This window comes from Cavia porcellus, unplaced genomic scaffold (genome assembly GCF_034190915.1).
Source record: "Cavia porcellus strain 051 isolate PalLab524CR breed Dunkin Hartley unplaced genomic scaffold, mCavPor4.1 scaffold_26, whole genome shotgun sequence".
NCBI lineage: Eukaryota > Metazoa > Chordata > Mammalia > Rodentia > Caviidae > Cavia > Cavia porcellus.
In genome coordinates, this window is record NW_026947509.1 from 3406696 (window position 1) to 3432009 (window position 25314).

General features: G+C 37.3%; 1 protein-coding gene and 1 non-coding gene across 13 annotated transcripts in view; both read left to right on the plus strand.

Annotated features, from left to right (window-relative positions):
• Enah (ENAH actin regulator) overlaps positions 1–25314 on the plus strand; it is a 139652-nt gene that overhangs the window by 89903 nt on the left and 24435 nt on the right. For 6 of the 12 annotated variants that reach the window (XM_063237517.1, XM_063237518.1, XM_063237516.1 and 3 more), the window contains exons 4-5: positions 11388–11444; positions 16312–16396. In XM_063237517.1, coding sequence (XP_063093587.1) covers positions 11388–11444; positions 16312–16396 — 142 coding nt within the window. Of the gene's footprint in view, positions 1–11387; positions 11445–15890; positions 15903–16311; positions 16397–25314 lie in introns of all 12 variants that reach the window. The other 6 variants (XM_013151371.3, XM_013151381.3, XM_013151395.3 and 3 more) reach the window with 2 other exon arrangements.
• Positions 21856–21995, plus strand: LOC111756475 (U4 spliceosomal RNA). The gene has a single exon (XR_002790956.1). It is a non-coding gene; the product is annotated as a U4 spliceosomal RNA (small nuclear RNA).

The following is a 25314-nucleotide window of genomic DNA, read 5'->3' on the forward strand; positions in this document are numbered from 1 at the left end:
GCCAAAAAACCTTTATTCCTTGTCCTTTTCTCGTTCTGTATTTCTTTCCTCCCCATGAAAAAACATGATAAAGGGGCTGGCATTTACAAGTGGGATTTTGCAGGTGGGCAGCACTAGTATAGATCTGGGGCCTCTTATGATGCTTACATGCACAAGTGCCCATTGGGTTTGTAGCTACCACTACTCACTGTGTTGCAGTTTTAGCACTTCATTTTAGGAGCCTGGCTCTCTACTTTAGTAATGATTTTCCTGTCTTGATTTTTTCTTTTTCTTTTGAGGTAGTACAGATTGAACGCAGGGCCTTGGCACTGAGTCTCAGCCCTTTTATTTTGAGACAGGGTCTTGCTAAGTCATGAAATCGCACAAACGGGGCTTGAGCTTGCCATCTGCCTGCCTCTCTCTCCCAGACTGCTCGAATTTAGATGTATACCACCACAACCAGCTTTTTCCCCCCACAATTATCTACTTATAATTACATATTCATATTATTATTATTTATACCATTATAATAAACATTTTAAAATAGTTTCTTCCATGACTTTGAAGTCCCCGACTACCAGCTGTTTGGCAGAGCTGCTTTAACTTGATCATTACGCAAGTCACAGTTTTAGTGACACAGTTTTGGTCTTTAATCATGAATTAAAGGGGTCTTATCCTGCTCTAAAGTGAAATGGCTAAGTGGTCGAAAGAAGCAGGTCCTATTTTTGTGATTAAACCTAATCCTAAGAAAGCTGTTTTAGACTGAAGGGACAATCTTGCAATCTTGTTTTTGTGCTTGCCTAGCGTGGGCTCCTTGTCAGTGCTATGTGGTGCGGGTCCACCTGGTGACCCTCATTGTTCAGACTGCTTTTACAGCAAGCTCTATACTCAAGCAACAGCTGTAGGGCCTGCTGATGTCTCCCCTTTACTTACATGCTTTCCTGCACAAGTATAATAATTTACATACAGTTGCTTTACCTGTATTGGTAAATTTTAGCAGTCACTGATCATGAATTAGATTGGAATTTTGCTGGATGTTAGTCAAAAAGTCTGATGTTTTTGTATGAGATACTTTTATCTTTGTATACAAAGATAAAGGGAGCATTTAACTGAATAGTATCTATCTTCTTGCTCACTGAATAGAAACAAATTGTAGGCACCACTTCTAATCATAACACACCATAGTAGCCAGACTGACTCCACAGTTTTTACAGCTTGATTTTGAATATTTTTATGTCAGTGTGTTGGTGTATGTCAATATATTGGTTTTTGTTAGTGTGTTAGTTTATATTGGGGTGTGTCAGGTGTGTTGATTTATGGCAGTGAGTGTCAGTGTGTTGGTATGCCACCAGGTTACCCACATCCTATGAAGAATGTGCCCTCATGTGCATTGCCTCTGAATTAATATTGAGCATGACTTTTTATAACCTAGACAAGATAAAAAATTTTAGCCAATTGTTGGAAGATAGTATTAAGTAATGAATCTTATGAAGTCAGTATTTTATGTAAAAATATTACATTATTTCTTAATTCATAAAATATTCCTAAAAAGTAAATGGCCTCATAATCTGAAAGAAGAGCTACAGTGAACTGAATTATTTATATTCCTACTGAGATAATGTTACATAATACAAGAGAAACATAAGTGAACAGTTTGAAACTTTTTCTGTCAGTCTTTGGAGCTGTTCCTGACCTAGAGAAGATGTGACATAGTCAGGAATGACCTAAAGACTGCGTAAGAGTCATAAATGGTAGGTAGTGGTCATGAGGAACTGCAATAAGGAAATAGAGCATACTACCCATGGAAAGATTCCAAAAATAAATCTCATAAGCTTTATCTGCTATTTCTGTGAGTATTCTTGTTTTTATTGAAACAGGGTCTCCCTGTGTGGTTCAGGCTGGCTTCAAACTCACTATGTAGCCCAGGCTGGCCTCCAGCTTACAGCGATCGTGTTGCCTCAGCCTCCCTAGTGCTGAGATTATAGGCGTGCACCTCCATGCCTGGCTTATTTTTTGAGATAAGATTTTGTTATGTGGTTCAGGCTGTCCTTGTATTTACTATGTAGTGCAGGGTGGCCTCAAACTTTCAGTGAACTCCTGCACTAGCCTCCCCAGTGCTGAGACTACAGGGGTGTATCACCATACCTGGCTCCATAAGTACTTTTAATTTCTGAGATAGTTCATACGGGAAAACAGATGGAAATTTCAGGGATATTTTGCTGTGATGGTGCCATTCATGTAGAAAGAAAGAAATTTATATTAGGGAGTCCTATTTGCAAATACCATCCTGATCTTTTCTGTGGCAATATATTAAACAGAGAGCACTTTTTTTAATAACTGGTCTCTCAACTCGAAACTTTCTCAAACCTTAGAGTCATAGCCCCCCATTTGAAGATATTGCCTGGAGGAGTGTCTCCAACACCAAGGAAGTGAAGTTCCCAGTCTCTTTTCTGCAGATTTTCCTGGAGCCAGCTGTACACTGCGAGAAAGAAGACAGAGTGGGTTTCTGGGCACTCAGGTGTACTGCCTCATGGCAACACTGCGTTGCCCCTTCACTTCTTTCTGCTTGCAGTACTGTGGGACTTAGGGAATATGTCATTAACTTTATGCTTTTTTTGAAACAGTTTCTGGGCTATACAAATAAACTTGACCAATCCAAAGTTAGTGGTAATGTTAATATAATGGCACTCATTTGTATGTAAAAATCAAATTATTTGACAAGTCTTGTGTATCAGGCTATAAAATACATTTTTTCAAATGAGCCTGTAGGCCTTTTAATGTAGACTAAGATGTGATACATAATAGCTTTGAAGTATATTTAATGCTGTGTTAGTCTTTTTGCATAAGTAGATGTGTGAAACTACAGTTTTGTTCTTAAGCTAGAATTATTTCCCTGCTTCAGAGAAGTATTCTTTTGGGACAGAATTCTATTTGAATTACAACTTTTCCCTCTGAAGTACGTGCTTTTGCCTCAGTTTGCATAGTACAGTTTTAGTTTCAAGTTTCACATCCCTGATAAGAGAAAGATTTTCAAGACTTTGGTATTTCTACATTGTTAATTACAATTAGCCCAGCAGTGATTTCTCTGACAGAATTTACCTTTTAATTCATTGAGTTTGAGTTCATATCAGTATTATTTAAAACACTCCCAGCATTTCTTGTGCATTTCATCTTCCCATGCAGCTGCCTCATTCAAACTGGACTTGCTTTGACAATTTCATTTGAAGGCTGCTTCCCAGGCTGTGTTTGAACCTTGTTAGGGTTGGATTGAGGCCTGGAGTGCAACCAGCTGCCCTGCCTTCTTAATTTGGAAAGTATCTTCCTTTTTATCAAACATTCAACACTTAAAGGTTCCTAACCTTCCATCCATTAAAAACTTCAAATTTAGAGTTTCTGTGTTATTTATGTTATCACTGTTAGGTTTTATAAGAACCTGCACATTTTTATCTACATAATGACTATTTTAAGAAAAGTTTATTTCCCACATTTTTGTTTAAGCATTTCTAATCATGCATATTTCTCTAGATCCTGTGTTTTAGTCACATACAAGGCCAGGCATGGTGGCACACACCTATAATGCCAGCACTTGGGAGGCTGAGGCATGAGTTGAGGTCAGCCTGGGCTACATAGTGAAACTCTCTCTCAAAGAGTCATCCATATTGACAGACATATTTAAATAAGTAATGTATAGATTGTGTCTTTCTCATATTTATCCTCTTGCCCCCACTATCTGTGTTACATAGGTGAACTGATAAGTAGGTGCCTGGAATGTAGCCGGCTCATAGCACATCTTCAGCAAGTTCTCATTTCAGTTGCACCAGTTGTGTAGCACAGCTTCAACAGATGTATTGATTACTTCTTATGTGTCAAATGCTCTGATGGTTGCTCATAGGAGGAGGCACATGTGTTAACCTCCCTCAGGTCTGGAGAGCAGACTTGATGATAATGATGAAATCATTCAGCAATCACTTGATACATGGGGAAGACCTTAGGCTCTGCCAGTTGCTATGGAGCTTTATGCAGCGTCTCCTTCTGAGGTCTTGCTGACACCTCACTACACCATGTTTCCATGTTTTATTTTGTTTTTAAATAAAACAAAGTTGCTGCTGCTTTTGTATCTTTTTCCATACCCTGTAGTCCTGATGCATGAATTAAGACCTTGCTCATGCTAAACAAGCACTGTACCACTGGGCTGCATTCCCCAGCCCTATATCTTAATTAAGGCAGATAATCAGAGGCTAAGACTTCCTACAGAAAATGTCTTACAAAAAAAGAAAAGCAATGAAAGCTTATATACTAAACTAAACTACTAAAAGTATTGCTTAAGTGTTGTATTGAGTAACATTTATTGATTCTTAACAGGAATCACCGCACTCCTACTTTAAATTTCTCTGAAGTTTCACACTTTGGCAACATAGATAGCAGCTTTTTTATATTCATTTCTTTGAAATACTCATGATTTATCTAAACAACATAATATTAGTTTTAAGGGAGCACGCCAATTTATAATGTACTATTACAAGAAAAATTTTAATAGTGAAATAGAAATGCATATTTTTATAGATTGTGTTACATTTCAGAGGTTGAGTTAACAGTGTTGAGTTTGGGGCTGGGAATGTGCCTCCCTAAGAATCCTTACCCTAAAATGTGCCAGGCCCTTAGTTCCATCCCTAGCACCAGAAAAAAAGTATAAAGAAAGGATGATCAGTTAGTAGTTTTAAAAACTGTGACTTGTTCTAATAGCTCACATCAAACTAACTTTATATTTAACTTCTAAAAAAATTTCATGCACACTAAGCCCAATTTATTTTTAAAGATGTATTTGACAAAGCTACTTTTTCAATAAAACTTAAACATATTTTTAAATCTCAAAAGTAAATGCGGGTCTCTTTGTCATTTATATATTAGCTACCCTGTGTTACTTTAGGAAGAGTGCTTCTTGGTAAGCGAGTTCTTGCAATGTTTTGAATTATCATGCAGAGAGAAGTCAGTCTTGATTTGCTCACACAGGCCTGCTTTTGACAAGCCCACCTGAATGGCTGCATATTCAGTCGTGATCTGAGATGCCTTTGGTTTCATTGCTACTGGGAAGCAGCGTGTTGCAGAGGACCTGCCCCGTATCTTGCCCACACCAGCTCCCGTTCTGGGAAAGTGTTCTCTGGTCTGGGACCGAATTGCTGGCAGGCAGGTGGGGTCACTTTGGTGTTATTGGTTAACTTTTTTTTTTTTTTTTTGTCTTTTTCATTTTTACCAGTACCGGGGATTGAACTCACGACCGCCTGCTTGCAAGGCAGGTGCTTATGCCGCTGAGCTAAATCCCCAGCCCCTTTATTGGTTAACTTGATTAACTTGTTTGCGAGTAACTTCACTGTGTCTTATGTGAAATTGTCTTGTCAGAGTTCTGACAACCCCTCTGGCATGACTTGTGTTATTCCAGTTACGTAAGTGTTTTTTTTTCTAATTACAATGTTGTATGCTTCTTACAAAAAATTTAAGCAGTACAGAAAGTCATAAAGAACATTAAAAACAGGGCTGGAATGTGTAGCTCTGGGGTGGAACACTTACTTAACATACGTGAAGGTTATCCGAATAAAACCAAAAACATAAAATACCTATAATTCTATTATTGAGAATAATCAAATTGATTTTAATGTTTTGTGTAATAGAAAAGAGATTGACGTTGAGGTGTATTTCAACTTTGTGTTCTGAGATGATGAACACATGTGCAGCTTTATCAAGCTTCCCTTCATTTAAGTGTACCCTATTTAAAGTATACTCTTCAATGGTTTTGGCACATTAACCAACTTGTATAACAATCACCAGAATTTTAGAATATTTTCACCACACCAAAAAGAACCCTTACACTGGGCAGTCATCACCCCATCTTTCCCTGCCTCCAACTCCTCTATCCCTCCTAGCATCAGGCAGTTTTTGTCTTCTTTCTGTCCCTAAAGATTCACCTCTTCTGGACATTTCATTAAAACTGGAATCATGCAGTATGTGTCCTTTGGTGAGTGGCTTCTTCCATTGCCATGCATGAATGTTTTCAAGATTTATACATCTTACAGCATTTATCACACATGACTTTTTTGACGGCGGGGGAGAGGGGGTACTGGGAATTGAACTCATGACCTAACGCTTGCCAGGCAGGCACTTGTGCTGCTGAGCTATATCCCCAACCACCCCTCCTTTTTTCCACATATTTTGAAAAGTAAATCTTATCAGAAGAGGTACTCATACATTTAGGCGTGATGGTAATTAGTTCTTGTTTTAAAGCTGAATGAATTTGTACACAGTGAAGGTAATCACTAAATCTTGTTTTTGTTTTTTAATAAAGTCAAAGCAAAAAAGACTTCCGAGAGTCTTTGTTTTAAAAACTCAACATTTAAAGACTTGACCAACTTTATAAGACAGGGCAACATAGCAATTTTCTATGCCAAAGTGAATGTGTGCTTGACCAAATCTGGACTTTCTGAGGTCTGTTCTCTTTAGTCCCCAAGCTCAGTTTTTGTGCCCCAAATTGCCCATGGCCTTAATTTCTCCCAACGTAGAAAAATGTTAGAGTGTTAGAAACTATATTTTCTTGATTCTCTTAATTCTTTTTTTCTCATACAAAATTAGTTATGGTCTTTGAGAGCCTTTGGTATATACTTTTAGAATGAAACCCTTTTCTTTGTTAAATAAGCTTTGACTTTTTACATGTGGGTGAAGGAGTGAAATGGTCTTTCCTTGTAGTGGTATGAGGCATATTCTGTTGCCTGCTACCACTGATGATAAAAGAAATCAAAATGAATTCTTTTCTTGCCCAAATATAAGATTAGGCCTTTTTGCTTAATTTTAATGTAATGCTAAAACTTTTCTCCTCTTTTTATACAAATTTATTAGAAAAGTTGATACTGTCTGATTTTATGTTTATGCTTAACTCCTTTCAAATCCTTTGAAATGGCTCCTAGGAAAAAAGTGCACACTAAAACTTGAAGTGGGAAGTAACTGTTAGTAGAGGAAGAAGATCAGTGGCTCAAGACTTGATAGTAACTCTCATTTGAGTATTGACTGCCAGAAAATTCTCATTGGTGCAAAAAGAAGCATACCATTGTCCAAGAGAAAAATAGCAGAAAGCCCAGGAGGTACTCAGACAGTCCTCTGGTGGGATTGTGCAGATGTCCGTGATGTGGGGGACAACAGGATGCTGCAACATAGAGTGACTCTGTGACCAGAACAGGACAGGCAGTGGTCATATCTTAGAGAAGGGGTGCATCGTGTGGTATTAATCAGTAGAAGCAATTGAGAAGCCCTTCTACAGGGGACAACATGATCTAGTTAAGTTACTAAAGCACCACTAGCTGTTTCGGGGAAGCAGACAGATAGGAAGATTAGAATGGGGAGTCACAAATAGAACTTACAAATAGAAGTGCTACTGTTTTCTTCTGCCCCAGTTTAACTTAACATTGAGCACGTCTAAACAGTAGAACATGGAACAAGAATGATGGCAGTGGAGATAGTTAGGAGACGGGAAATAGGAGGCTGCACTGACAGGATTTGGAAATTTCAATAGGGGAATGAAAGAGAAGGGACAGAAAAGGGGACCCTGTATTTATGGTCGGTGTAACTATGTAGATTTAGAGTGTGGTTAGTTAACAGATGCACAGTAGTAAACTAATGTTGCTTGTTAGAGCACTGTACCAGAATGAACATACACTGGCTAGTACCTTGAGTCACAAGGCAGGAGGCCCCAGCAACACGTTGTGATGAAAGCAGAGTCTGAGCAGTGCTTAGAGAAGAGCAAGCAGAGAAATGAATGTGAAGACAGGGGATCTTGTCTTAGAACTGTGAGACAGTGGCCAGGTTGAGGAATTATAGGCCCCTCACCTTCTGGTTGTCTTGAAGTTTCTTAGGCTAGAAGCAGAGTCATTGATTGTACAACTAAAAATAAATGATTGACAAAATACTCAGTGGACTGAGGAGTATGAAAACTGTTGCCAGCACAACCTAATGAAGGACCAGAAGTTTATCAGTTAGTAGCTGTCATCATCAGATTTGCTTACAGGAGAATAAAATGCATTTGAGGCTATAAGTTTGGGAAGGATTCCCAGAAACACAGGAGAGGGAAACCTGACATAAACAGTTTTGCCTAAGATTGTGGTGAAAAAATGAGAGAAATTCTAAATGATATTTTTCATGTATGAGTATAGTTGCATGCTCCATTTCCAAACCCTGAGCTATTATGTATATTCAGGAAATATATACATAATATTTTTCATGTATGAGTATAGTTGCATGCTCCATTTTCTGAGCTATATGTAAAGATTTCTTATATTAAAATTTGAAATAGTACTTGTGAAAAATAGTACTTTAAAATGCTCACTGCTTTGGTTGAAATTTACTACTCATAATTGTCATGTCTTTTGGCACAGTGGGTGCCATTTACTTTCTTTGTACCTTTTACCATGCAGGTCGATGTACCACTGTAGTACTTGTCTCTCTTAGGTAGCATACAACAAACACAGGCCCTTTCCATTTTCTCCCTGTCAGTCCTGGGGAAACAACATGGGCCTCATGGGTAGTTTACCAGCATGGATACTGATATTGGGCCCACTTATGCATGCAATAGACCAGCTTTCTAGGGAGTGCAAATCAGTTCCAAAGCAGTATTAAAGCAAGTGTTAACTCATTTAATCCTCAGTGAAGATGCTACAGTGGGGATATCTGCATTACAGGTTGCCTTAAAACTAACTGCTAAAAATAGAAACCTCTATTTTTAAAAGTGTAAATGCTACTGAGGATGGTGCTGCAAACCTGTAATCTTAGGACTCTGGGAGGCTGAAGTAGGATAGAAAGGTTGTTTTCAGGGTAGGCTGTTTAGGTAATGAGTCCCTATGTGAAATGTGCAAAATGTGAAAAGATCTAGTCAGGGCAAAGACCTTGGGTTCAATTCCAGTACTACCAAAACAAAAAGAATGAATGCTAATAGTCTACAGTAGTAATTTTATTTTATAGTAGTAATTTTATATAGTAATGCAAACCAAGTTTAATAGTGTGCCATTTTCTGCTGCTCATATCTTACCCAAGACTTCTGTTTTCTGCTCAGACAAAATATCTGATGGTCCAAATACTGAGGGCTGGGGCAAAACCAGAAGGCCATTTCACACACTGCTGTGGACAGGAAGGAATATGCTCGATTCTAAGGCCAGAGTAGTTGATGAGTAGCAGTCTTTTTTCTCTAAAAGTTTGATTTAGGTTTTTATATTTCCATTTTTGATACATTTTTAGCATCCCAGTTTATGTTTTTATTTGCAGCTCATCCCAATTTCTGTCCTAATCAGTGATATGGCTTTTTTTAAAAGTGGGATATCTTTTCGTAGGTAGAATGTAAAAGTAGTTGAAATATCAGTGCAAGCCTTACAATTATGCTGAAATCATATTGTTGGACTTAACCTGAATAGTGAATCCTCTTTCCTATCTTCTTCTTTCCGTCTCTCTTAACTGAATGAAGAAAAAGTTAATAGTGGCAGTATTAAGCAACAAATGGTATCAGCCTTATGCGTATGACAGAAGGTAAATTTAGTCTTCAGGAAATTTGGACTTGCAGTAAAATTTTAGCAGTCTTGTCAGAATATAGGTCAGTGTTTTACTTGATAGTATAAAGTAAAAGTGGAAAGACACCTAATCCAATATTGTTTCTTAATAGTTTAAATTGTGAGAAAAAGTGGGAGTTCTTGGTTGGAACTGTTTTGTCCTAGTGCAGTGATAATGAATGGTACATCTGCATTCTGACAATTACCAGATGACAGTTTGCTAAAACCATTGGTAATGTGATGTGGCAGTTTCTTTGCTGTCAGAAACAAGATACTTTATAGGTGTTTCCTGTGAGTTTTTTTTTTTTCTAATTGCTGTGATGTGTGTTTCCTTTAAAATATGGACTAAAGGAATTAGAGGGTAAAACCTGAAAATTAGGTATGTTTCTTTAATAAAGATTTTATTATGAAAGTAACTATAGACATCAGCAAGACAAAAAACAGCTTAAACTTAAAATGTAATCATTGAATTTTACTAACTTGTTTATCTTCTTTGAGATACTCTCATTAGCTTCTTAGACATTTAATATATGCCTGTGGTCTTTGTATATCTTAGGTTATTAGTATAAATATTGTGCATGCAACTTTAGTAATAATAGGTTGGGTATCTGGATATACTTAGCAAAGGTGTTATGTTGGCAAATATCTCCAGTATGTAATATTTTAAAAATAAGACTTAAATTAATTTGATTATTTTGTCTGTTTCAAAAATGAGTAAAAAATTCTTTTGATCATTTGACTTACTGCCGTTTTCATATGTGTATTCCCTAAATACCAATTGGTTTGGTTCTGTTTCTACTGAAACGTTTTTAGTTAGCTAACAGGAGTTCTATTATTTAAAGAATTTAGGTTTAGGGAAATGTAAAATGCTGTCTTGTTTGCCTTTATGTGATCTTTTTTGAACAATACATTTTTAAGCTATTAACTGCTCTCTTTGTTAATATCAATGGAGAAAGAAAGTCTTTGCGTGCAAAAAATAATTTCTTTAGGAGTTTATAGAAAATATATTGTTTAATGATGGAAAGTTTTAGATGTCACAATATAAGAACACATTTTATGTTTTTAAGTACCACCTTGATGTTGGAGAAGCCCTTTCTCTTTATAAATTATTATTTTCTCTCTGATTCTTTCTTTGTAAAAAGAATTTACTTCATTGACACTTCAGCTAAATTTTAATGTAAATAGCCAAAATGCAGTCACATATTTTTAGTATTTCTTCAGATATGTGTACATGTTGAGAAAAAAACCTGTAAAGTGTGGTTTGTTAAAATAATGATGAATAGTTATTTTCAAAGTGCAAAGCAAATGAAGATATTTTATATCAGTGCATGTACAACTGTTTCATTGCAGCAGATGGTTTATAATCCTCAACTGTCAGAAATGAGTTAATGTCATGTTGAGCCAGTCTTAAGTTATTTCCCCTAAGTTTTATTCAGATGCAATTCTCCTAAAGTGGGAGGGTAGGTCTAATGAAATTTACTCTAATAGCTATAGATCTTACTTCCTATACTTCATTTTTATTAACTTTAAAGAAATGTAATCCTAGAATCAGATTGCATTCTTTGTGCCACTCAGGAAAATAATTAGGCTTATAAACTCATCATTTGATCTATGGCTTATCCTAGATCCACAAATAAGATTACGTATAAATTATTTCTACAAGCTATGTTAAAGAGGATGCATTCTTATTAAATTACAGCTTCCAGGATGAGGATCTAGATAGGATGTATGTATAGACACATTTTGAGCCTTTCAAAGCACCTGTTAGTTAATGTGAAGTTCTTCAGATGGCCCACTGTCCTTGAAGCTTCTAACACCAAGGTGTCTTTGCAGCCCAGAGCCAGGTTACTGCTACCCAGGACAGCACTAATTTGCGATGTATTTTCTGTGGTAAGCAACATTATGTTTACATTACTTTTTCAAGCTGTGGTACATACTACTTGCACATTTCCATACCTTTTGTTTCCTTAGCCATAGTCTAGTCTGTGGTATCTGGGATGTAGAGCAAGCTGCTGTTTTTATGTTGTGATATTTGTTGTGGTTCATGTAGGTGATTTGATCAGCTTTTGAGTTGGCTTATTAATTGGATTTAGTTAGAATCTTATAAGTATTTTTGTTTATCTCTTCCAATAGAAATGAGAGATAATTTTGTTCGATTTTGCTTTTAACTATTTTGTTGGGGGCAAACTTTACATTTAGAATTTAAGGAAAAGATTTATGTCCATTGTTAAATATGATGTGAGGAATATACATAAGTCTTATTTGAAAGAAGCTTTTGCTTTACTTGAATTAGTTTTAGCTATGCAACTGTAAGAAGAAGATGTAAATTTACTACTTGCTTTAATAGGTTGATGTGTGATTGACAGATTTATTTAGTAGGTTTGGGGGTCTGTCTCTTAGAAGTAAGCTAAGACTTTTAGAGTGCTTTTCTTCACTTGCTTTCATATGCATATGTGCCCATGTATATACTGTCTGCAGGGTTACACTAAGCTTGTCACTTAGCCACTGAGATTAGAACTAATAGATACAGATTCTTATCTTTATATAAGGAAATACATATATCCTTTTATCCCCACTTGATTCTGAAACTTACTGGTTTAAAAACCCAAGTTTTAAAAAATCAATTATTTGAGCATTTTTTAAATTCATATGTACTTTTGACTTATAGATGCCTTGACTGGCCACTTCATCTTCAGAAAGAGATAAAAATATAAAATGATGTACTGCAAAAGTGATTCGGCTGTGTATGATGCCACATAACTCAGAATTTTTAATGTGGTTTAATACCAGTAATATAGTATTATTGTTATTGTTTCCTCAATTTTTAAATTTATTTACTGGTTTGGCAAAAAAAAAAAAAAAAAAAAAAAAAAAAAAAAAGGAGAAGAGATTCTATTTGATTTGCCCCAGGTAATACTGTTATAGCAGTGACCCAATTATGTGATTTTTTTTTTTATTAAATTCCCCTTCCTTCTGGATTCTGCAATTAAATATTCCAGATTAAGTGTTTAATCAATAGAATTATTTCTCAAGTTTCTACTTACTGGCCCATCTTTTGAAGTAGCCACAAATGATTATTGATACTTGTATTATTAGGATTATCTTTAGCTGGTTTTGAAAAGATGCTGTAACTTGCTCCTTACAAAATTGAGGTCCACATGCAGAATAGTAAGTTCAGGGAAAAGATTGATTTGACCCCAAAAAGCTGATACTTTTGAAGTTTATGAAATAAAAGGCTTAATATGCAGGTTTTTTTTCTTCCCCTATTGGTACCTTTAACTGTACACAAATAATATAATTACCACTTTGATAAATTAAAATTTGATTGTATTATGTATAATAACACCTATTTGTCTTCTAGTCCTGTTTTAAAATAGTCTCATTAAGTGGGAAACTAGATTTGTGAAAATTTAAATTAAATTTAAATGAGGATATTAAGTGAAATGTGCTTTTCCCAAAATTCAGTATTGAAGGCAAGACTGAAATGGCTACTCCTGATTTAGAGAGAGGTTTTAATCAGGTTTCCATTACTTATGCCATACTGTATCAATGACATTGCCACATTTTTTTTTATTAGAAGCAAAACTTCAAACACTTTCTATGTATCCTTCTCTAGCCAAAACAAACTAAAATCAGCCATTGTCTTTGGCTCTGGTAATAAAACATGGAGAGAGTGACTCTCACATATCAGCAGCTGTGTAATGGAACAAGGCAGCCTGTGAATCTAACCACCACACGATGCTCATAAAATATTGTCATTTGCCTGCTGAAATGGTTATGAAATTAGCCATTTGTATGTTACGAACACAGATACCCACATAGGAACACGAGCTATGTGGAGTAATAGTTATGGAGCAGAAAGTGTAGTGGCAGCTGATAACCTTGCCTAATCTTAGATGCTGCTTCACGTTACTGGGGGTAGCCTTTGGTATTTCTTACCAGTTGTATAACCTGTTAGAATGTTCAACAGGAGGAAAGAAGATAATTGTATACCAGTAGTTCATAATTCACTTGGGACTTCTATTTAATCTATCACATTCATGTTTATTTTTAAGTGCATATAAATTTTACTGTGCTAATTTTCTCAGCTTGACAAAATTGATGAACAAACAAAAAGTCAAATTATAGATGTGAGAAAATGCCAAGGGGAGAGATTACTTTCTTCTTCTCCAGTTATAGAATGAAAAGACAGATGGTCCGTTATCACAAAGAACCATGTAGCAAAGAATTTTAAGAGTTGTTCCTGGACTTGAATTCTCCCCATTTTAAAAGGATCTCCCTTAAAGTTTATTTTTTCTGTTTGTTTTATTTATATATTTTTGCCTTATATGCAGGAAATAAACTACAGTAAATGATTTTTATAATTAATGATATTAGCCACAAAATATTAACCACATTTTAAAAGCCTTTCTAAACAGGTCTGCTGAGTAAACCTGTTAAGCTTAAGAACATTCAGAACAAGCTCTGTAAATTACTAAAAGATCTTTTTCATTCATTATATCAGATTTGTGTTTAAAAAATCTGTTTTCATAAAGTAAGATTGAGTTGAAATTTTGACATTTTTCTTAGATTTATATATCTTAAGTTAAAACTTAGATTTTAGTTAATGAATTTAACACACTAAGAACACTATTGAGACAATGCATATTCTAGATGTGAGCAAAACAGTTAAAAGCACTAACAAAGTCTATAACCAGCTGACATTCAGCTATATTAAAATTTAGAAAGCATAAGGTTTTTACTTAAATTCTCAAGTAAACTTTGTTTTTATAAAATAGTTAAATCGTAATGATTTTGTAGATTAGCTGTGCCAGATGCTTGCATTGTAACAACTTTAAATGAACTTTGGTTATACTTTGTAAAGTACATTGTCCCAAAATTTTACACTTTCTTAAATTTACCTACCTCAATTGTATGTCCCTTACTTTCTGCCAGAAGGTGGTAACTTTTTCTATAAAATACTAAATACTAAGTTACGGCCCAGTATAAGTCTTTCTTTGTGTATATTATTTTGATAATTTTTCCCAGGAAAGTATTTTAGTATGTTTATTGAACAATAAAGTCACATGTTTTTATTTATACAAACATTAATTTGGCTGTTTGTTTATTTATTTTTGTGCTGGGGATTGAACTTATAACCTTGTGCTTGCCAGCCAGGCACTTATGCCACTGACCTAAATCCCTGGCCCTTGTTTATTTAATTTTGATTGAAAGAATTTTGGTTTTTGTTTTGTTAGTGATTACATAGGACTAAATATTTTTATATTTTATTTGGTTCCGTGAATCTTAGGAAATCTAATGAAATATGTCACTATAATTGTGTAATTTGTCATTTGAGGGCAAAGTAAATGGTTAACCTAAAAATACTATAAAGAGTGAGGAAAAAGTAGGTAAGTTTAGATAAACCTACTCCTGGGATACACTAGAAGTGTATTACATCTGATGAATGTTTGCTTCTTATAGTGAAGCCCACTTCCAGATTATTTATGCTTTTAGCCCACAGAGTACGATAATTTGCTTTAAACACAGAAGCTTGTGTTTACTTACTTTTTAATACTAGTTTTCTGCAAAAAATATTTCAGAATTTCTGCTTAACACATTTAGTGGCACACTAAGAGTTCAGAAAAATATACAGTATGTCATTTCTCATGTATTCCTCTCCAAGAATAAGAAGTAACTATTTCTTTACTCTCTCATTTACTGGATTAGATTTCAGGATTGTTCTAGTTTACTCTTAAGCATTATATTAGACTCAGCATTTTTATCTCATTAAATTTTTATATCCAGTGACATTAAAGTGTCCTGTCATTTAGTAGCATTTAAGATGCTAAAAGTGGGTCTGCATTGTGCACGGTGTGTAGGAATGGATGATCTTTAATTCTCACAACAGAACCATGTCAGTGTGAATGTTGGTGGTTTTTTTGATTTCTTTCCCTTTTACATCATATGAAAAGTTAAGATTGTCTTTGTTACATTTAAAAAAATCAGATAAGTAGCCAGGCGTGGTGGCGCACTCCTGTAATCCCAGCACTTGGGAGGCTGAGGCAGGAGAATCGTTTGCAAGTTCAAGACCAGCCTAGGCTCCAAATTGATCCCTACACCAGCCTGAACTGCATAGCAAAACCCTGTCTCAAAAAGATCCCCTCCAAAAAAATCAGATAAGGAGGTTAATTTATTATACAGAAATTTAGCAAATGTTTGTTTGTACTACTTAAAATTCCAGATCATTAAGCAAAAACGGCAGCTAATTTGGGCAAATTTGATAAATGCATTAGCATACTTCAGTCTGGTAATAAGGTTCTCATGCTCTCTCTCTCTCCTGTTTTTCATTTCCAGTGTTCTATTTAGGTGAGTTTTTGAATTTTGATTTTTCATTTAAGTTCTCCTTCTTCACTTCATGAACAGTTGCCCCAAAGAGAATGTTTCATTGTCTTAGAAAATGTCAAGCCTAGGTGCCTATTCAGATGCTCATTGAATACTTATTTTACTCAAGCTTTTCATATATCAATGTTTATTTTTTCCTTATTGTTGATGTTTTCCATTTGTTTCAAGTAAGCCTTCTTGGAGATGGTGACAGCATTATGTTGCAGTCTTTCATTTGCTCTGTGTTATATAAAGCTTTTATTTTATTTTGCTAGACAAAGAGAAGATACATTTGTAAATATGTGATGGTTTTTATGTTACTGTCATGATTTTTAGCTCCTCTATCAGGCTATATATAAAGATAATGTTCAACTGTAATGTTTTCCCTTTGTAGGGCCAACATTGCCTAGACAGAATTCACAGCTACCTGCTCAAGTTCAAAATGGCCCATCCCAAGAAGACTTGGAAATTCAGAGGAGGTAAGTTTTCAAGTTGCTCTTTGTACTCTTTCTTTGTATTGCAAGAGGCCAAACTCTGACCACGCTAATACTGAGAGTAGATTACTAGCCTTTGACAGTTGCAACTTTTGCATTAGTAAGCTTTGGAACCATCATTACAGAGTAGATACATGTCTGGACACAGACATTATAAAATTTCTTAGCTGCTTTTTTGTGAAAAGCATACTCACAGTACATTTAAAATATTTTAAATGCACCTAACGGCATACAGAATGTCCTTACCCTTTCAGTAAGTCTTGTTTGAATAACAGTTACAGTGTGTGAACAGTATAGATTTCACATGACCAACCAGAAAGTTGAAAACTTGTTGACTGGTTCTATAATATATTATCTTGACATACTGTGATAGATTTCAGTAGAATGCAAAATTATCCTGCTTATAACTAAATACTGGTGGAACAATGTCAGCAATATCATCATTTCAGTATAATCTGGAAATACACTTGAAATTATAATGCAACCTCACTTAGTGTCTTAGTTACTTTTTACTCGTCGCTGAGACAAAATACCTGAAGCCCAAAGTTGGGAAAGGAAAGGTTTATTTCTTACAGTTTTTTGGAGGTTTCAGTCCACACTCAGTTGGCTCCAAGACAGGCAGGCATGGCTGGGCTGCAGTTCATGGCGGCCGCCAACAGCAAACTCGAACCAGCAAAGAGAAAGACATACCTTCTTCCTGCCATTACATCACATCCTGGCTCCACCCCTATGTGGGTGGAGCACTGACACCATCAATCCAAGCACTATACAATGAACCATCACATATGAACAATGCAAACTCATGAGGCCTGGGGGACACAAACATAAACCATGACACTTAGCGATAGATCTTTCGAAGTTAACTAAGAGCCTCAATTGTACAGCTATGTGTAACAAGATTATATTATAAGATTCAGGTATATTCAGTGACTAAAATTGAGCTAGTCAAGCCACATGTCCCATTTTCAAACACTTTTAGTGATGTTGATATTGCTTTTTATTACTGTCAGCTCACTTCTGTTTGTTTGGAGGGTTGATCACTATTGCTTAATGGACCATTCTTATATGGGATTTTCCATGCAGAGCATTTGGTACAGTACACTGGCATTTCTTATTGTGGCCTTTGGTTGATAGTTCACATTTCAAAAGATTCCTCATTTTCTGTGTTGTTTTAATCTTTGTGTTCTGTTCCCATGGTTGGCTGAGAATCCTGGAGTATGTTATTAGCTCTTGAAGTTCCCCTGAGATCTCCCAGAATGAATTTTGCTTGTGCCAGAGAGCATACGTATGTTGGTATAGTCAATCATGTCATTGCAGAAATAGCTTCCAAATTTGGTGAAAATCAGATCTTGAGTGATGCTATAATAGATATAAGTAAAATTCTTTCTGTAGAAATAAGCTTAAAAGATATAGTAATTTCAGTTCTGAGAGTTTTAAAATCAGAATAATTAATTCCAAGGGTGAGGAATATGACAAAATAGAGAAATATTGAATAACAAATGACCGACCATACTATTTTTGAGAATAACATGTGTAGATAATAAGGAAGAACCAGAAGAGAGTGCAGACATAATAGAAGAATCTCTAGTTTTCATGTGGCCCAGCAAGTAGCACCTGAAATCTTGCCCACAGATCAAGCCCTTAAGGGTAGAGGCAGGAGCCACCCCAAGGTGTTGACTTGGTAAGGTCAGAGGGTGGGCCACTGCACAGGGATCAGACTCTAGTTAGAAATGAGTGTCAAGTGCAGTGCTTGTAGTCATTATAGAAACCACATGCCTCATACTGATTGCCTCTCCTGTCAAAGTGCTTACCTAGAAAGGCTCCTTTGGATTTGGTTTTTCAGTTTATATGGACATAGATAATTCTACAGTATTTGAAAATAGTTTGCTTAAAATCAAGGTTGTTGGTTGCATTACTCATTTATTTAGTTGAAGGCTATTCCATCATTATGAAGAATAAAATTCAAATTTCTGAAAGATTGGTTTGATTTTTCAATTACTTTCTGTCCATAGTTGTGCACTAGATTTTTTTTTTTTTTGTAGATAATTCTTCCATAGGATAACAATCAATTTCTTTCCTGTCCTTTTCTAGTCCTTTTCTTTGTTCTCTACCCATTCCTGTTTAGTCTGGTGAGACCTGCCTTGTCTTCACAAGTCTGCAAGCCATGCTACTTCTATCACTGACTGACTCCTGGTTTACATTTATCAACTTCCATTTGTTCTCCTGTGTCTTCTCTGGTACTTCAGTCTCTTCTCAGTGCTGATTATTCTTCCTATATGCCCTTTCTTGGACTGATTCGTTTTCACACATAAATCGTTAGGTATTTAGTTTTTCTTTATGCATGCTGAGCTCTGAATGAGTGCTTTTGTCTGAGATCTACCATCCATTCCCAGGGGATACATTTGGTGGGCCAAAGTAGGCCCATCTCTCAAAGGGCCACACTGTCTCCCAGCATTGCCACCTGGGAGCCTGTGCCTCCAAATTATAGGGTCACAGACTCTTTCTTCAACCATAGTAATTGAATGTTGTAGTTCTCTGTTAGCACTAATGTCTCTGCTAATGCCTTCCAAACCTATAGCCCAGCTTTGAGCCTTCACTTGCTATCCAGAATCACAGATCCAAATATCCTCAGTGGTCCATGTCATGGCTGTGCTGTGCAGTGATTGTTGTTGTCTGTAGGTCCATGGGTGTGGATGGGTGAGCTTTCCTGGGGGACCCCACAGATGCCCCTGAAGCTCCACACCTCCCTTTCTGTAGTCAGTTGTCTTCTGTGGGTATGATGTTCCATTCACTGGACCAGGCTTTGAGGAGAGCCTGATAACCAACTGTCCTGTAGACCTTGAGAAATTTGTGGCTCATCTCAATTCCTGCCCTGTCTCCCTGTTCTCCCCCACCCCCTCAGGTGGGGTCTTCCAGGCTCCTCCTCCCTTGTGCGCTTGCAACTGCATTCCATTTCACAGTGCCTCCACTGCTCAGTCCAATTACATCCAGGCACTGCCAAATGCTTAGTACACGTGAGACAGACAGTGAAGGTTGTCTGGCATCTTCACCATCACTGAACTTGGTGGTGTAGTACGTGACAAGTGCTATGGGGAAAAAAATAATGAGATTCTTTGCTATAGAAGGGCAAGGGGAAGTGCTGGATGTAGATCTTACTGAGGTGAAAGAAAAATAAGGAGCTAGTCAAGCAAGTACCTATAGAAGCATAGGAAATGGTCACTGCAGTGGCACGAGGTACCATGTGAGCAAGAAGTCCATTAAGGATGGAGCCAAGCAAGACTAGAAGGGAGGAAGTGCAGGAGATGAGGTCCAAGGTGGGGCCAGATCAGACAGGGCTGTGATGTTACTGAGAGACCATTCTGAGCTGAGCTGAGGAGTGATGCGACTTGCATATTAATGGAATCAGACCACAAATGACAGAGGTAGGGGTACACTGTGACAGCAGCTGGACAGGAAGGTAGCTAAGAGGATAGTAACAGGAAGGCAAAGTCAGGCCCCCCAACCTCCATGTCCTGCTAGATCCCTGGGAGGCAGGTATGCTAGAAAGGGCAGATTGAGGTTTCAGGCTGAACTGGGAAGGTATCAGAGATGAACTGGGGATGTGGGGTTGAGGCATTCACTGGGCATCTAAGCAGAGCTGTGGCGTAGAAGCACTCTGCCTAGAGGAGGCCAGGAAAGGAAGACTGGGCATGTACTTCCTTTTGGCCCTTTCTAACCTCCAGAAATGTGATACATTCACAGTACTAGTAACCACCGTCCCTCAACTCTGCTCTGTCACAGGTGCATTTGTACATATTTTATGGTTCTGGAATTGCAGCAGAATTTTGGAGTGGAAGATATTTTAGCTGCTCTTTCTGCCAATCTGAGGAAGAGCTTCACCGTTGCAGCTTTGCCTTCTGGTCCCTCCTCACACCCAGAGCAACTCTTTACCTGGCACTTAGGAGCATGTGCTGTTGTCATCTGGCATCCCTTGCCACTGCCTTCCTCTAGACCCTACCCTTGTTTCTCTGTGCTGGTGTGTGTGCCATTGGTCTCTGCTGTGCCTGCCTCATATTTCCTGCGTTGTCCTTTTCTGTACTCTTCTCCACCCACAATAATACCTCTTTTTTCTGAATTCTTGTAACTTAGACAGTTTTATATTTTCTTCTAAAAACAAAAAACCAACTACAAGTGGTGACGAATTTAATAGGTCAGCAAAAGCTTAAATCTAAGCAAAACTGAAGGCAAAAGGTATAAGCTGTAGTGTTGCCCACCATCAGTGAGCCACCTCATAATGCTTCATGGCTGGATAGGTCCCTGTAGCTCTTTACCCCACCACTCAAAGAAGTGACCAGACACTTATTTTCACGGGGGCTGGGCAGAGATCCTCTTAACCAATGCTGTTCAGTGGAAATGTGGTGCAAATACCCGCAGTTTTGAAATCTTAACCAGGTCACATTCTGGTAAAATTAATTCTAACTGTATATTTAACTATATAAAATATTTTAATAGATCATCAATTTAAAAATTGTAGAGATATTTTACATTGTGTGTGTTAGACATGGATTTTGATGCATAGAGCACATCTCAATTTGTCCTGGGTATGTTAGGAATGTTCACTTGCAGCTCTCAGGCTGTTGGTTGCTTATTTGAAAGCACAGCACAGAAGACCAGGGAATGGCATCCTACAGCTCACTGGCATGTTGATTCTACAGCCTTCTTTTGTATAGTCAAGAGGTAAGATGGGCTTTTACATTTTTTAGTGTTGTTTAAAAAAGAAGGAAGAGCTAGGGATATAGGTCAGAGGGAAAAAGAGAAGTGGATGAGCAGATACTCATCAGGCCCTTTTCATAAAAACTTGGCCAACCCCTACTGTAGCTCAAGGTACACCAGGCAGAGTTATGGGGTAGATGAAGTGCCAGCTGGAAGGAGGTTAAATGTAAGCTATCCAAATGGGAAGAGGGTCTTTCTTTTTCTCAGCAGATAGACTCCAGAGCCAGACCTGCAGTGCCCAGGCAGGAGATCAAGATTCCCCTTAGGAATCACTGTGGCCAGAGAAACGGCAGAGGTGTGTGCCTTGGGGTCCAGCCAAGGAATCATTTGCCTAGGTGTTCTGGCCAATCTCTGTTCTGTGAACAGCCTCCCATAGATCTCCATGCCCCATAAGACAGCTGTGTCACCCAAGGACAGACCCACCCCTCCAATACCAGAGACACTCAGGCATCCCAGAAAAGATCCATCATGTGAGGAACAGACCCCCCCAGAACTCATAGGACCAACAGCACAGGTCTACTACCTGAGGACAGACCTCAGACACCAGGGACCTAAGGACAGACTAGCCAACAGGAAGCATGGATTTTGAGAAAAACTGATATAAAACAGTGCAGATGAATGCCTGTAAATAAATGTACTGTCATGAAACAGCTGGGTGAATGTGTTTCATTTGTGAAACAAAATTGGTAGATAGCTTTGCACAGTGGCAGTATCATGGCCAGTGAGGTTTATCTGAGACACGATTATTGCTAATTGAAAAATTGGTAGCTAATTTTAAAGAACCTGTAAATTCTCTGAAAGAGTAAGAAAATATATTAAAACTTTAAAAAAGATATTAGGGACTGGGAGAGAAACGGGAAAGAGGAAGGGGAAGAAGAAAAGAGAAAGAGAAAGGAAGAAATGTTTGAGGAAATTTCCCTGATATAATCATCATAAAACTTGAATGTATGGTATATGAGAGAAAATAAAAATAAGAAAAAGTGGTACAACATCCATTAAGAGTTATTGGATAGAAAAAAACAAAACTGTAAGGTATATGACTCTACGAATATCTAACTTAGAAAATTTAATGAATTCAGTGATTTGTCCTTATCTAACTTTGCAGAACTTTTCTGTAAGGACCAGAGAGTACATCCTTCGAGGTTTGTAGACCTAAAGGTACCCGTGGCATTTGCTCACATCCCATTCACTCACATCCTCATGTAAGCGATGTGGCCAGTGGTTTGGGCAATAGTTTGACCTCTGGTCTACACTAAAAAGGCTCATTAATGCCTGACCCCACAAGTGGGAAAAACAAAAAAAGAAGGACTGCCACCAAGGATGACCATGAAGTTATAGCCACTAGCCAAATGCTGTGAGTTTGTTAGGTGTTTTGGTTTTGGTTTTTTGGTGGTGATGGAGTTGGAATCAGGCCTCAAGCATGCAAGACAGACCCTCTAACGTTGAGCTATAACCCTGGCCCTTAGCACACATTCTAGGAGGGAGAGATCTCAGAAGCTTGGGCAGGAAGATTAGAGAACTTCAGAATCCTGAGGGACGCCTTCCCCAGTCTCAGATCATCTGCATAACCTCCAGGAAGCCCCTGGAAGGTATGTTCTGTTAAAATGAAAGAGCAAACAAACCAAGGTGATGATTGTGAGGACCAAAAACTGAGAAAGTGACTCCATATCTAGTGGACGAAACTGGAGCCATCCCAGGCCTGGAGAGGAGGCTCAGAGTTCTGAGGTCACATTGGCAATGAGTGAAGATAGGGACATAGGAAAGATCAGAGTAAGAAATTGTTCTGGAAAATAAATGTGATAAGCAGTGAATAATAGGGTACCTGAGTATTGGTGGGTTCAAAGTGGCATTGCAGTATTACTGGAAGAATGGAGGAGAAAGGGGGAGAGTTAGAGTTGCAGAAATTAAAGCATCTGTGTAAGAGGAAGTCAGTAAATAGCATCTAAATCTGAAAAGTCAAGAGGTGGTAGTTCTAAACAAATTGCTGTGTTTGAAAACATGAGATAAATACCAGAGCTGAAAGTAGTAGCTTTTCAGTAAAGAAATCAGAAGTGGTGAAATAGGTAAGCAATGTGAACTGAACCCAAGGCCTTAGCACTGACCTACATCCCCGACCCTTGTTAATTTTCTACTTTTTGAGACACACTTGGCTTGAATTTTAGTCCCCCTGCTTCAGTCTCCCAGAGTGCTGTGATTATAGGTACACAGCACCATGCAGGATGCTGTTTTATTTTGAGTCTTGTAATACCCTTTTTTAAACTAGGTATTACATTTATAAGTTTAATGTTTTACTTTTCATCAGCAAAGGTGAGTTAATAAAGCATTTACTTTGTACGTTAAATTTATTGATCTAGTACCTTTACTATAATAACAGGATAGTACAGTTTGGTGTTCATATGTATGTCATTTATTGCATCAGTTTCAGTTCTTACTCATTAATGATTTAGCATCCTTGGTTGTGATGGAAAAGTATATTCTAAGAAACATGAGTCAGTCTTATGTTAGTCTCAACACAGGACATAATTTAGTTAATATCTATAAATAGTTTGCAAATCACTGTACTGTCTGAAAATTATAAGAGGGACTAATGACCCAAGCACAGAACTGTGGGCTACAGCAATGCGAGTCCACGGCCCCCCCGTTAACCGTCAGAGGCAGGATGGACCCAAAGTTGATCGACTTCTGTTGTAAGTACTGGCTTTTGTCTTGTTTATCATGTTAAAACTCTCTTTTTTTTTCCCTTCCCTTTTTGGTGGTACCAGGGATGAAACTCTTGACCTCACTCTTGCCAGGCAGGTGCTTAGGCAACTGAGCAACTGAGCTAAATTCTGGGCCCCCAAAACGCTACTGTCTGAAGCGTATACATTTTTTAATTCATTCACTCATAGAGAAGTAAAATACTGCATTATACAATTAAAACATATATTGTATGTATGATTTTTGTTTCTGACAAATGTTAATAATGTGTTACTGAAAGTTATCAACTCGGGATATTTTTCATAGTGTCTATTATACTTCATTGTCAATTGAATTCCTTTTGTATTTACCTGATAACTGTTTGTTTGTTCTAGCAAGGCTGGATGAAAAGCTTTCTGAAATTTTCTTATTTATGTTGTACATGTTTGAGTCAGTCATAAGCTAAGTACTTGTTTTATTCTGTGTATGCTATCAGTAGGTGTACTGTTAATCAGCATACTGTAGGCTGATATTTTTGTACTTGCTTACATTTAGGAGTAGCTCTGTTGGAGAGAAATATTTTAGTGATAGGAGGGAATTAAAGTTTTACTGGTCATTTGTACTGGAGGTGTTTCTGAAAAACATACTGTTTTTTCAGAAATTTACAAATTACTGTACAGTGTATCCTATCATAAAATAAATTAGCATGTCAGAATTAGTTTACAATTAGGAAATCAGTATTTTGACAAACTGTTAAGCTGTTTCTAGTTATGACTGAAGAAAGCAGCCAGTGTAGACAGATGTCTAGAATGGATTTGGGGCACCTGTCCTGCATTCCCAGTATATGAGCTGGTGTGATAATTGTGAGAAAAGCAAATTTATCCTCTGGCTTTAGAGGATACAGCATTGTCTGATTCATAACCAGTACTGTTTTGGTGGGAATTACTATAGCATGCTACCAAAGATACATACGTCAAATTTTCTGTTAGGCATACTTTCTTAGAAATTGTTAGTAGGTAGACTCTTTTTGTGCACAGACTTAAAAATTAGCCAAAGATGTTCAACTCTTTCTTCCTTCAAGTACAGATCTGCAGACTCATGAACTGCCTGTTTGAATCGTCTGTCAGTAAACTTGGGAGATGCATTCTGGCTGGTGCACTCCTCTTGTATCAGTAGATCTGTCTTCTGTGGCCTGTAAGTCTAGGGATAATGTTGTGGAACAATCCTATAAGTCAGATCCCCCAACACGTCTTGTCCCCTTGCCCTCTGCCTGCTGAGTCAGCATTGGCTTTGCCTGTGCTAAAAGCATTGCATTGCTTTGAAAACAGCATGAACTAAGGGGTAACAAAAATGAAGAATTTGACACAAAATGCAGTCATAATACCATGTGGCTCAGCTGTGAACAGAATTTAGTTCTTATGTGTTTATGGGACTCTCAGTATCCTGGGAGCAAGCTGCTATTAGAGTAGTGATAA